The sequence below is a fragment of the Odocoileus virginianus genome, chromosome 1 (genome assembly GCF_023699985.2).
Source record: "Odocoileus virginianus isolate 20LAN1187 ecotype Illinois chromosome 1, Ovbor_1.2, whole genome shotgun sequence".
Lineage (NCBI taxonomy): Eukaryota > Metazoa > Chordata > Mammalia > Artiodactyla > Cervidae > Odocoileus > Odocoileus virginianus.
In genome coordinates, this window is record NC_069674.1 from 106,081,539 (window position 1) to 106,095,326 (window position 13,788).

A 13,788-nucleotide genomic window follows, 5' to 3' on the forward strand; every position below is an offset into this window, starting at 1 on the left:
GTAAGTCAAAAAGAAAAACACCAATACAGTATACTAACACATATATATGGAATTTAGAAAGACGGTAATGATGACCCTATATGCAAGACAGCGCAAGAGATACTGATGTAAAGAACAGACTTTTGGACTCTGTGGGAGAAGGTGAGGGTGGGATGATTTGAGAGAATAGCACTGAAACATGTATATTACCATATGTGAAACAGATCGCCAGCCCAGGTTAGATGCATGAGACAGGGTGCTCAGGGCTGGTGCACTGGCATGACCCAGAGGGAAGGGATGGGGAGGGACGTGGGAGGGGGGTTCAGGATGGGGGACACATGTACATCCATAGCTGATTCTTGTCAACGTATGGCAAAAATCATTACAATACTGTAAAGTAATTAGCCTCCAATTAAAATTAATTAATTAATTTTAAAAAATACTGGAGTGGGTAGCCAATCTCTTCTCCAGGGGATCTTCCTAACCCAGGGATGGAACCCAGGTCTGCTGCATTGCAGGCAGATTCTTTACTGTCTGAGCCGCCAGGGAAGCCCCTGGACAGTGTCTGTACCTGATCAAATACCCCAGCAGAAAAGAATTCCATCTCAACTGAATTTAAAGTTAGAGAAAGGGGAGTTTTGACATGCTATACAAACTATCCTCAAAGTGTTCTTTAGGTAAAATAGGCAAACACAACCACAAGAATACTAAGATTCATAAAAGCTATTTTAAGTTCTTATTAGCATTTCTGACAAACTTTAGCCCAAATACAAACGGGTTTTAAAATCATGTATCAGAGTTTGGGGCTAAGACTGACAAAAAAGGAAATACGATTTAAACAGACCTAAAAGTGGCTCAGTGGTAAAGAATTTGCCTGCCAGTGCAGGAGAGGCAGTTTCAATTCCCAGACTGGGAAAATCCCGTGGAAATCCTTGTATCCTTGCCTTAGAAATCCCATGAACAGAGGAGCCTGGCGGGCTGCGGTCCATGGGCTGGCAAAGAGTCAGACATGACTTAAGTGACTAATCAATGACCATGCACTGAATGCAGCTTATCTTTAGAAAGGTAAGTTAAGGTGAGCTTGGGGAGCCGACTTCCGTTGCTTTCCTCAGCTTTTTAAGGTGGAAATCCATTCCTTTAATTAAGCAATAAACAATTTTGCACAAAATTCATGCAAAACTACTAGATCTAAGGATTCATTAACCAACTTCTTACTCTAATAAACTAAGAAGCAGTACTTTCTAATGATCCCATTCTACTCCAGTCTTCATAATTTCTTTAAACATTATCAGTGCAGTGAAATGTCATCCCCTTTAATTTCTGAATTTTTTTTCTTGCTCTAAATATAACCAATGTGCTGGGGAACTTCTTAGAAAATAGAACTACTTTTCTTTTTGCTTAGCAAATGCTTTTAAGCATTTAGACTTAGATTTATTAAACATTTAAGAATAAAAACATAGAAGCAAATGAATTACAAATATGTACTAAGGTTAATTTGTATTGTTTTGTTGTTGTTAATACTAGGTAAATTAGATCAGATATTTTCTCTGTTAAACTTCTATTGTGCCAATATGTTCTAGATGACAGCATACGACAGGGTAAGATTTAGCAAGAAGTCTACCCACTGTGCAGAAATGCAGGCAGGTAGTGTTTTATGTGCTTCCCCAGCAATGTCACTTCACCTGCCAGGTTTCTTTCATATAAACTTGTCTAAGAAGCAGGATAATTGCAGGGTAATTGACATCTAATGAACAGGGAGACTTACCACATGGCAGAGCAGTCAAAATTCACCAAGAGCCACTTGTGGGGATTAAAGTTAAACGAATCTGCAAACTGCCAAGGAATAAAAACAACAAAAAGAAAACACTTCAGTCATTAATGCTTAGCTAAAAACAAGACCTCATGCATAGTAATTAACAGTTTGCATTCTCAGATAAAAGTAGTCTGACCAGTCAGACAGAATGGGAATCAGGTGAAACTGTGGGGCTGGGGCTCGTGGGCACTTGGGCATCTACCCCACCTACCTGAGCCCATTCTATCCATTTCAAATCCTACCTCACGAAACGTGAAGCTAATGTGTCTGACTCTGGGCTGAGGCACAAGGGAGGAAGAGGATCTGGGTTGGCATCTGAGCACCACTGCTTCCCCGCGTGCCTGGCTGGGAGTGCTGCTTCGTGGGAAAGTCCTGAGGCAACAGCCGTGGGCGCCTCAGCGCAGGTCCTGAGGGTGACGCAGAAGCCGTCTGGGGCAAATCCTGTAAGCGCTCTGTGGTTGTAGGGCCGGCCACACAGGAGGGGAGCCATGGCATGGAAAAAGCAGCTACGATCTCGAGCGGCTCTGGTTGAGTCCAGAGAGCTGGTGAGAGCAGCCATTGGGCGGGGCTTATAAAATGACGTCACAGGCAGCCCTAACCCAGGCTCCCCGCACAGAGGGGAGGGGAGGGGCTCGCTGAGCTGGTAGGGATGTGCCTTGGGGGCACCCTGCAGGGGGCACCCACAGAACCAGAGCGAGACTGTGGTCCACTGGGCACAAAAGGTACCAGCTTGTCGGCTGAAAAAAAAGCACAACCTAAAAGCTGAGAGTTATGCTTTATACTGACGGACTTTCCCAGGACTCCAAGCCCAGAAGACAGCATCTTAGGTCACCCCGAGGGACTGCCCTGAAAAGGGAAGGGGGAAGCCAAGCTACATAGGGGTTTTTGCAACAAATATCAGGTAGTTGGAACATCAGAAGATTACTGTCAATTAAAGAAAACCAAGGGCTTCCCTGGTGGTTTAGTGGTAAAGAATCTGCCTGAAATGCAGGAGCCGCAGGAGATGAGGGTTTGATCCCTGGGTCAGGAAGGTCCCCTGGAGGAGGGAATGGCAACCCTCTCCAGTATTCTTGCCAGGAGAATGCCATGGACAGAGGAGCCTGGCAGGCTACAGTCTATAGGGTCGCAAAGAGTCGGACACGACTGAAGTGACTTATCACACAGGCCAAGGAGACCACATATGTGGAGTTAAGGAATTTAGGACTTTTCTTTGTGTGGAAAGATGCATGAGTCTGGGCTCATTGAAATCGTTACCTTGATGGGAATCCCAGCTACCTGGGGCCGGTGTGCTGGGCATTCCTATCCTGAGTCCCCACAAGGCTCACTTTCAGGGGCGGCTGTGAAGTGATGTCTGGAAGGCTGCAACACCCTTTATTTACTGAAGTGGCAGCAGCATTTTTCTAGGGGAATTTATGTGAGGGATTGGAATTAGATAATATCTAAGGCCTTCCTAAAATATATATGCAAAAATAAATGTGTTAATCCTAACTTGGTGTAGGGCTATCCCATTTGGATCAAGGGATGCATTTCAGGGACCTTGGATAATATAAAACATGCAGAATTTCAAAAGCATAGTCCGAGACCGACCCTGACAAAGGTCATGGGACATCTCTATCATCCATGAGGATGCCCACCCACAAGAAGCAACACACACACACGTTATAGTTCAGTGGGCTCTCCTGCTTTGACACTGGTGAATCCCAATTCATTTTTGAGTAAAGTCATAGTTCTGCTTTTCCACATAAAATGAGATGTTATTCATATTTCATGTTGTGTGCTTTCAATTTTGCATACTCCAAAGTCACATAAAATTTATCCACACTTCACACTACTAGACCATTTGACAATCAGAATTTTAATTCACAGGTGCTACGGCAGAAAATTGGACTGACTCAGCTTAGAAAATACTTTATGCATGTTTCCCAAACTTTATGAACTAGAAAAGTTCTCAGAGTATACGTACCATGATCAACAATGGGAAATGAAAATATCATAACTAATATACAGCAATCAGGATCAGCCCATTTTTCATTGAATTGGATGGTTCTTTTACCAATATGGATGTAATAGAGCAACAACTGTTCTTGTTTATCTAAATATTTTCTTCTTCGTTCTAAAGACACTATCCACATTCATTATACTCAAAACAGTGAGAGGGTCTCTGGACACCAGTAGTAACAACTGCCAACTACTGCTCTAGGGTCACTCGTCAAGTTCAAGTGTCAACCTGTTTTCAAGTAGGACAAATAAGAGATTTCAGCCACCAAGACTGACTCGGGCAGTCTGTGTTTTCCCTGACTTGTCAGAGCACATGCCCCTGGCTTGGCCTATGGCTGAGTGACAGGACCTGAGTCCCCCTGAGGCCATGTGCCTGTATCTATAACTGGAGCGGACTGATGACAGCAGCCGGGCAAGACCCCAGTTGGGAGGAATCTCCTAGGGGGAAGCTTCAGAGTCTCCCTGAGGCTTTGGGACACCTCTCCTCCATCCTGACGAGGGAGGAGCAGGAGGAGGCGGGAGAACACCGGGGCCAGGAGGGGGCCGGAGGGCAGACCCTGGATCTGCTGATGGCCACCTCACCCCTCCACCCACTCCAGGGCGCAGATTCATCTCCCTCCAGGTTCCAATAAAAAGCAAAGTTGAGAAAGAGGCAGGAAATGACAACGAGTTTCATTTGTTGATAATGAGAAACAAAAGGTAAAAGAAGGGCTTTGTTAGCTAGGAATTTTATTAGTTCCCTCCTGGGGGCTGATCTCTTTAAACTGCTTTTTCATTACCCACAGGGATGTTTCTTCCTGCTGATGGAGAGGAAGGCGCTTATCAGCAGGGCTGGACCGGGTAGACAGGATATTACAGTCCCTTATCTGCCAGCTGAGCGGCCAGCCCTCCCAGCCCAGGGACCGTAGGAGGTTGGATGGCATTACTCATTGTTGGGTGTGAAATCCTATCTGATACTGATAGGAACTCAGTGCAGAGAGATGGGTGGAGCGCTGCCCCACCACTGTGGCGGTCTGACACCACCTCAGGAAAGTGAAACTTTGAGCTGTTGGTTCCTGGGGAAGAGAAGAGGTATAGTGGGAACAGATCATGAAATTCTACACTAGACACTTGGAAAAGACCAGGCCTTGGGAGGGGCACATACATCCTGATGGATGCTTTGCCCTTGGTCTCTTGAGGCCCCAGGGGAGGGAGACATTCCCAGTGATATCATCACACATAGGACCCCAACAAAAAGTATTTACGTGGTGGAGAGATTTCTTCTTTATTTCCCAGCACCAAACACCCACCCACCCAACTATCAGCCATGAACTATAGGAGTCAGTGTGAGCACGCTGTTACCAGAATTTCTCATGTACTTTCACCCCTTCCCAAGATTTCCAGAGGTCTCCATGTACCCCCGAGGATTGATCTAAGCACTTGCACACATTCAGAGATCAATAAGTAATTACCGAACGAATGAGTGAGTGAATGGATGGATGTGATGGAGGAATAAACCAGAATGCACCTTCATTCATTAGTGACAAAAGGATTACTCATTTCAAAGATGAGAATTTTGTATTATATACCACTGATACCTACTTTTCTAGTATTATGGCATTATAAGAATTCAAATCACTCATTAGAAAATTGATTGGCAGCAGACAACAGATCAGAGAGAGGCTTGGAGGGACAGTCTCTCCAGGTTGTAGTGGGAAATGAGAATAACATGTACTGTGTGCATAGCTTGCTGTGTGTGGGTGCTGCTTCTCAGCTCTTTAAATATGATTAATGCTTCTGATTTTTATAATAACCCCTCAAAGGAGGCTTGATTATGAAATCCATTTTGTGAGGTGTGGAGAGGTTACTAGGCTGCCCAAGGGGACATGGTTGGTCTTGACACAAAGCCAGGATGCAAACCAGCTGTTCCAGCCCAAGACAACACCCTTGATTCCTGCACCACTGAGGCCATGGTCTCAAGAAACCCCTGCCTCTGAGCATGAAGTCGTTACTGACAAAGCCTGCTGCTCTGGGCCCTTCACTGCATGTACATCTGAGACCCTGGCAAGAAGGAACCTCCTGCCCTGGGAGCTGCTGACGGTGAAAACCTGCTTGGGTCTGGAATAATTTATCAGGATCTGTCCCTAAGATAATCTCCGTGTGTTAAGTCTGCACCCTGGAGAAGCAGACCATCGGCCAACCGTTTTGATCGCTGTTTCTCAAAAGAATCAGATGTTTTAGGAGGCATTACAGGCCATATATTCCAAATTCCGAGTGTGCATGGGACATTTAAATGTACTGATAGCTGCTCACTCCATCTCTATGAACGTGAACATCATGCTCAGTTGCATGATCAGAACACGACTGTGAGATTGACTTAGACTGAATGGAATGGTGGACTGGTTTTTAAAAACTACCCATTGATCTGAAATGCATTAAGAGTTTTATTTTCTTCCTAAATATTTCCCCATCATCTTATGAACTAAAAATCTACCCTATCATGGCAGCTCTGCCCAGGATCTGTAGACTGAGAAATAGTATAAACATCAGGTGTGTCTTTGAGAAGACAGGTTTTGGAACCAGGAAGGTTCTCACCCCCTGTCACAGGGAGGTGTAACTTCTAATCAGCACAGAAATGGGTATGGAAATCACTTGCTGAAACGAACCACAGTAGTGAAAAATAAAAGTATCACATCCTTATAAAGACAAATCACTGATGACAGTGTGACTTTTAAAAATGATTTCCTGCCCATTGAGCTCACGCAGAGCACTGAGCATGTTTAACTGACTCACTTTGCTATACAGCAGAATCTAACACAACAGTGTAAAGCACCTACCCCCCAATAAAAATATTAATAAGTAAATAAATAAAAGTGATCTTGCTGAAGAGCACACTCACCTCCACGCCGTTCAGAAGATGCCGGAACTCAGGGCAGATGAAGGCACTGCCCGCGTAGGCGGCGTCCACGTGCAGCCACAAGCCCTCCTCGTGACCTGAAGCCCAGAAACGACCTGTGAGTCCTGGAAGGTGTCCCCGTGCCGGAGTCAAGCACCTGTCCCATCCCGGCACCTTTTGAACATGGTCTGTCAATAGTGTTTGTTGGTCTGAGGCCTGCATCCCTGACAGGCGGTGATGCTGAGGCAGCAGCCCTTCACTGTTGCTGGCCCGACGGCGCCAGGCACGGGGACCAGTACGCAGCACACGCATGGAGGCGAGGGGAGCACCTGGACTTTCGGAGTTGACCCTCAGGCCCAGCAGAGTTCCATGAGACCAGCATACCCCACTCTCATCCCGCTGTCCACATCCACTCCAGGTATGCACTCTGCTCTGCTCTGCCCGCCTCACTCACTGCAAACTTTCTTTCCAATTCTCTGGGCTCTGAAGCCCTTCCCACAAGCATCTCTTGAGGTTGGGACCACCCACAGTCCCCACTGGTCTCTCTGCCCCCCTCCATCCCCACAGGAAGTTCAGGCACCTATTTTATGCTTCCTGAATCTTCTCAGCTCCTTTCATGAGTGTGAATCTTGGGTTCCAGCCACCCGAGAAGGGTTTCACAGAACAGGAACCTTCTAGCATTGAGCTGGGGGAGAGTCCTGTCTGAACGTGCTCCCCCGATTCGGGTGCATCTGGGTTCAAATCCCTCCCCCAGGTGCCAGCAGCTGTGGCCTTACTGCCATGTTGCATGCTCGCTCTGCTTTCAGTAAATGGAGATAAAACAGCACTCAGACCCCGAGGGATAAACCAGATGGCACTCATACTGTACCCATCACGACAGGAGGACAGACTCAGCGAGGAATGATGTGATCACTGTGATTATTCCCAGCCTCAGCACTGGGGGCTTCCCATAGCTGTGAAACACGCAAGCAGGAGAGGTGGTGGGTCTAGATCAAGGGGTGGGCTCCTTCCCTTATGGGGGCAGATGCTGCCCCAGGAAACCTGGATCAGAGCACCCTTGCAGGGGCTGGTCAGGACCCACCAATGCATCCGTGCAGGTGAATAGATTCACAGTTCACTTTTGCCTGTGTGATGCTGGTTCATCACACACAAATGCTATGAGGAGTGAGGAGCACTTCTGAATTCTGCTGATAAAAGATGGAAGAGACATTTCAAAGCCATGATTCAGTTTGATCTTCAGGATGGAAGGAACGAAAGCTCTCAGTTGGATTAAGCTCAAATGTGTCCTGGGACAATGGTCAATAACAGAGGGTCTCACTGGGTGAGGCCTAAAATGCCTCACACAGACCAGCCTGCCTCTGGGTGCCCTCAGAGCCCCCCATAATGTTGCTGTGTGCCGGAATGGGCACGAAGCCTTAGGAGAAATGGGGTCATGAAAGGACACAAGGGCCAGCACCGCTGCAGAACATTGTCATCGGTCGCTGCTAAAGCTCAGCTCTACTGAGGGAGGGAGAAGCTTCAGACACGCGTACAGGATGGACACAAAAGTTCAGGGCAAGCTTGGGTCCTCCGTGGGGCCGCGGAGGCCGCTGTCAGAGAACTGCATTTTCTGTTAGAGGCACTTGAGTAGCGTCTGACAGATGCCAGGGTCTGTGTCCAGCTCAGGCAGACAAGGTAGGAAGGAATACAGCCGCGAGGGCGGGAGGAGGGGGATGGAGTTTGGGGGCCCCTCAGCCCTCACCCCGTGAGAAAGATGCTTGTCGCACAGTGAAACCACAGCCCCTTCCCTTAGCTGGGCCTTGCCTGGGAAGACAGAGGAGAGGAGATCTGACCTCAGACCCCAAGGAGGGGGCTGGAATGATGCCAGCCCCCAGGGCTGTGTCACTCCAGAGGATACAGGGGATCTCGGAGGGAGCAGTGGGTGGGGAAAGGCAGAGGGGCCTCCGGTGGGAAGGGGGTCCCCAGAAAGATGGCTGCAGAGAGAACTAGCTTCACCCCAAGGAGCTCTGGCCTTTGCCCTTGGCTCTGGGGAGGGGAAGGCCATGTCTGCTAGGACTCATCTCCCAGACAGTGTAACAGCAGGGCTTAAAATGGGGCTTTGGGTCATTTCATATCAGTTCTGAGTCCTGGAGGACTGGGAACTACAAGTACTCACTGGATCTCCCAGAGGGGCCAGGAAATGTAGGCAGCCTCCCGCCAGCCTGTGACAGCCCAGGGACACACCCTGACTGGTTGTGACATGTACTGCAGTTTTGCAAAATGTTACCATCAGAACAAACTGGGAAAAGTACACAGAGGTTGTCATTATGTGGCTCTGTTGTTCATTTGCTAAATTAAGTCTGATTCTTTGTGACCCCATGGACTGTAGCACACCAGGCTTCCCTGTCCATCACCAACTCTTGGAGTTTACTCAAACTCATGTCCATCGAGTCAGTGATGCCATCCAGCCATCTCATCCTCTGTCATCCCCTTCTTCACTTGCCTTCAATCTTTCCCAGCATCAGGGTCTTTTCCAACAAGTTGACTCTTTGCATCAGGTGGCCAAAGTATTGGAGCTTCAACTTCAGCAACAGTCCTTCTAATGAATACTCAGGGTTGATTTCCTTTAGGATTGACTGGTTTGATCTCCTCATTGTCCAAGGAACTCTCAAGAGTCTTCTCCAGCACCACAGTTCAAAAGCATCAATTCTTCAGTACTCAGCCTTTTTTATGGTCCAGATCTCACATCTATAGATGACTACTGGTAAAACCACAGCTTTGGCTAGATGGACCTTTGTTGGTAAAGTGACGTCTCAGCTTTTTAATATGTTTGTCTAGGTTTATCATAGCTTTCCCTCCAAGGAGCAAGCATCTTTTAATTTCATGGCTGCAGTCACTGTCCACAGCAATGTTGGAGCCCAAGAAAATACAATCTGTCACTGTTTCTACTTTATCCCTTTCTCTATGTGATGAAGTGATTGAACCAGATACATGTGGCTTTATCATTATCTCAACAACATTTCAGTTGAGAAAGGAAAAGACTAAACATAAACTCCTGTAGAAGGAACTTCTGGATACCCTTGCTGAGTGGATTCCCAATGGGGTTCTCCTCTCTCCACGAGGAAAGGAAGAGCCAAGGCTACCATGGCCACATCCTGAGTCTTACATGTGATTGACTGACAGCACAACCTGCCTCCTAGCCTCTTCAAATACTGAGGATATCTGTAGGAGTCAGGGGTCCTGGAGACCCCGTGGTTGGAACACAGGAGTTGCACGCCCCAGGATCAGGCCCACCCAGATGAGGCTGCCTGGACAGGGAGCTTTCTGCTCCGGCCACAAGGGAGGAGGCAGCCGCTGTCCCTCTCGAGCTCTCTCTGCCTGCATGTTTCCTTACAAGGCTTCCACGGCCCCACGGACAGAAGCAGCAGCCCTCTGGAAGTGTCCGCTGCATCCTTACCAGCCATTCCATCTTGCCTGCCCTGTATCCCCTCCCCTCCTCCCCTTCCCGGGGACCTCCGCATCAGCTTCCCACCTTCATACCTTCTGCCTGTCTGCCTTCAACTCTCTGCTTTCTGTTTCTTATCCTTTTCTCAATAAAATCTACCAGGAATTCCCACTGATCACTCCAAGATGACCAACTGAAACAGTCTCACTGGCAAATTGTTTCAAAAGAAACTAAACAGAAAGTGTCTTTCCTGGGACTTCCCTGGTGATCCAGTGCCTAAGACTCTGCGCTCCCAATGCAGGGACTATCCCTGGTCAGGGAACCAGATCCCACATGCTGTAAACAGAGAGTTCACATGTGACTTCCCTGACCATCCAGTGGTTCAGAATCCACCTGCCAATGCAGGGAACATGGGTTCAACCCCTGGTCCAGGAAGATCCCACGTGCTGTGGACCAACTAAGCCCGGGGGCCACAGCTACTGAGGCCCAAGGCCCCCGGAGCCTGCGCTCTGCAACGAGAGAAGCCCCCGCCAGGAGAAGCACGCGCCCAGCAACTGAAGAGAGGCCTTGCTGGCCGCGGCTGGAGCAAGTCTGTGCACAGCAGTGAAGAACCAGTGCAGCCGCAGAGAAAGAATCAAGTTTAAAAAGAGTCTGTATGCTGAGACCAAAGATCCCACATGCCTCAATGAGGACTGAAGATCCCATGTAATATAACTAAGACTTGGAGCAGCCAAACACATACATAAATAAATAAATATTGTTTTTTTTTTTAAAAAAAACTCCTTTCCTAAAGCAGCAGTTGGGAGAAAACCAGGTTCTGATAAGCCTCTTGGTCAATACTGGCCAAGATGACTAATCTGAATTATTTTAATGGTTTCCTCTGATCGCACTATAGAACAAGGTTGACCTGGTCTTGTCCAAAGTTGAAGAATGCTAAATATTTGGTGACAAGCAAGAAAACGACACTCAGAGGAGGGCAAGCAGGTAAAAGGTGCTCATTCAACTGTGAAGACACCACCCATGGTTAGTAAGAGCCTTGCCAATAATAAATAGAATTGTCCAAATTGCCCTCATGCATAAGCCTGGGCAGTGAGTGGAGGGTGGTGGTGCTCACTGGATCCCTCGGCCCCCCGGGAACAGCCCCTACACTTGGCACCAAAAGCCCCTCAATGATCCAGCTCTTCCCACAGCCCCCAGCCCTGGGAGCCCCAGGACAGGAGAGCAGCCCGTGCTGGGGGGCAGGGTCCTGTGGGCTGTGCCCCGTGGGGCTCTCAGCCTTCGAATCTGATGGCCGTGGATTGCCATCAGCTGGCCAGGGGCCCGGACATCCAGTTCCCGGCCTGACATCTGAATCCAGTGGCTCAGCGCCTTGGCCCAGGATCAGGGTGTGCAGCTCGTGAAGCCACGCCTATGGCCACAGCCAGCTTGTCCCTCCTCCCTGGCCCCCAACCCCAGCCTTGCGCCTCTGACTCCAGCCAGTGGGGGGGACAGACATCTGCCATGGTCATGGCTGGGGAGCTGGCGCCCGTGGGGACAGGCCATGAGCACCCACGGCTACCTGGTGGGCCAGCCAACAGCTCCACATCTCCTGGATCCCGAGGGCTCCTCCCATCCCCCTGCCTCGCACCCTCTCTGCGTATTAACTCAGTCACTCAGAATCCCATCAGTTCACAATGACAAGTGCTTCTGACTGCACTTTGCAGACGGGGGCAGAGCTCAGAACTGAAGCCACAGGGCGGCTGGGCTGCAGCACTGATGCTGTGATTGCGGCCGGCTCAACGCACACCATCCAGCCATCACTCATGGTGGGGGGAGATGGTCCACTCCTGCATCCCCTGAGTGTGGTCCACAGGTGGACCCAGGTGAGGAGAGCTGAGAAGCCCCTGGAGTTCCACAAATGGGCAGTGAGCCAGGCCCAGCAGACGGCTGGATGCCTGGCGCAAGCCACAGCGTGGCCAGGAAACATCTAGGCCCTCCAGCTGGCTCCTGCCACCTGTTTCCCCATGCCCTGGGCAGCGGCTCTGCCTGAAGCTAAGGAGCTGGTTCTCCTGCCCTGAGGACAGAGAGGATGCTCATAAGCCGGGCCCTTGCCTGAGGAGAGGCCTTCCAGCAAGAGAAAGCCCTGCTGCGTTCCTAGAGCCTCAGGTCCAAGCCACTTATTCCCGGCTCACTTTTGAATTCTCTGAATTCTGTTTAAGAAAACCTCAATGCTCCACTGAGGGAGGAGGGAAGCTAAGTGAACTGTTAGCCCCTCAGTCGCGTCCGATTCTCTGTGACCCCATGGACTATAGCCCGCCAGGCTCCTCTGTCCACGGGATTCTCCAGGCAAGAATACTGGAGTGGGTTGCCATTCCCTTCTCCAGGGCGGCTCCCAGTAAACACACAAAGCTCACTTTCTTCTTGGGAGGAATCTAGTCTTTTTGTTTGTTTAAATTTATTTGCTTAATTGTTTTAATTTGCTCACCTATATTCAGGAATTCCAAGAAGGCAAAAAAAAAAAAAAAGATGCTGGAAGATTTACTCCAAGGACAGGAAACTCTCCTGCCATCCCACACACAACCCTCTGAGAATCTGCAAAGTTGGTTCTCTTCAATGGAACAACACAGCCTTTACAATCTGATATCACTGTTGTATTTCACTTACTAACACTGTGTTGGTACAGCTAAGGTTAACTGTTGTCCAATTAGCCCAAGTTCTGAGTTTTTGGAGTTCACTGTAAATGTGAGAAGAGTTTGGCAGACTATCCCACAGTAAGTTTCATGATGTTAACATTATATTATAATATGGTGTATTACTATATAATTATATTACATTTATATAATATAGTATCAGCCAGTTCAGTTGCTCAGTCATGTCCAACTCTTGGCAACTCCATGGATTGCAGCCTGCCAGGCTTCCCAGTCCATCACCAACTCCCAGAACTTGCTCAAACTCATGTCCATCGAGTTGCTGATGCCATCCAACCACCTCATCCTCTGTTGTCCCCTTCTCCTCCTGCCCTCAATCTTTCCCAGCATCAGGGTATTTTCCAATGAGTCAGTTATATATTATGATAATATTATAATGTATTATTATATAATGGTATAATATAATATTAATATATGAAGGAGAGCCCAAAGAGATAGTTCACTAAAGTCTTTGGATATCAGGAAAATTTTTTCCAAATAAAATTTAATCAAATACTTACAAATGGGCCCCACTTCTAAGAGGTTGTCAAAGGAGCAGCAGGACGTGGTCCCCAGTGTAGCCACCACCTGGAGGGTAAGAAGCAAATGTCCTTTGTTCAGTCCTATGTCATAGTCCCTGCTGTAACCTCCACACACACAGCCACACCCCCAGGCCCAGCCCTGGAAACCCATGAAGCTCTTGAGACCAGGGTCTGCTTCTTATTTGTTCGTGTTGCTAGGAACTCACACTTTGATGGCACAGATTGGGTGCTGAAACATTCACTGCATGCAAACAGCCTCCAAACAATCAAAAAGCATCTGATGTTTTCAAAACCAAAGAGCCTAATTGATTTATGGTGGCGGGTGCTGTCTAAATAACGAAATTTCTCTTTCAATGTGACAAGACTGAAATTTCATTCACTCTGTGGGGCCTTTATGGAGCCTCCAGCAATTATCTGTGCTCCGAGAATAGAGACGGAAGGATCAGAAAAACAAAGCCTGTAAACTTGAGAACCAGGCTGGAGGCCTCCCT

General features: G+C 48.3%; 1 protein-coding gene across 3 annotated transcripts in view; it reads right to left on the bottom strand.

The window, feature by feature from the left end:
- Positions 1-13,788, bottom strand: part of DDC (dopa decarboxylase) — an 89,745-nt gene that overhangs the window by 30,152 nt on the left and 45,805 nt on the right. For all 3 annotated transcript variants that reach the window (XM_070472061.1, XM_070472058.1, XM_070472063.1), the window contains exons 7-9: positions 13,277-13,343; positions 6,669-6,763; positions 1,745-1,812 (exon numbers count right to left, since the gene is read on the bottom strand). In XM_070472061.1, coding sequence (XP_070328162.1) covers positions 1,745-1,812; positions 6,669-6,763; positions 13,277-13,343 — 230 coding nt within the window. The remainder of the gene's footprint in view (positions 1-1,744; positions 1,813-6,668; positions 6,764-13,276; positions 13,344-13,788) is intronic.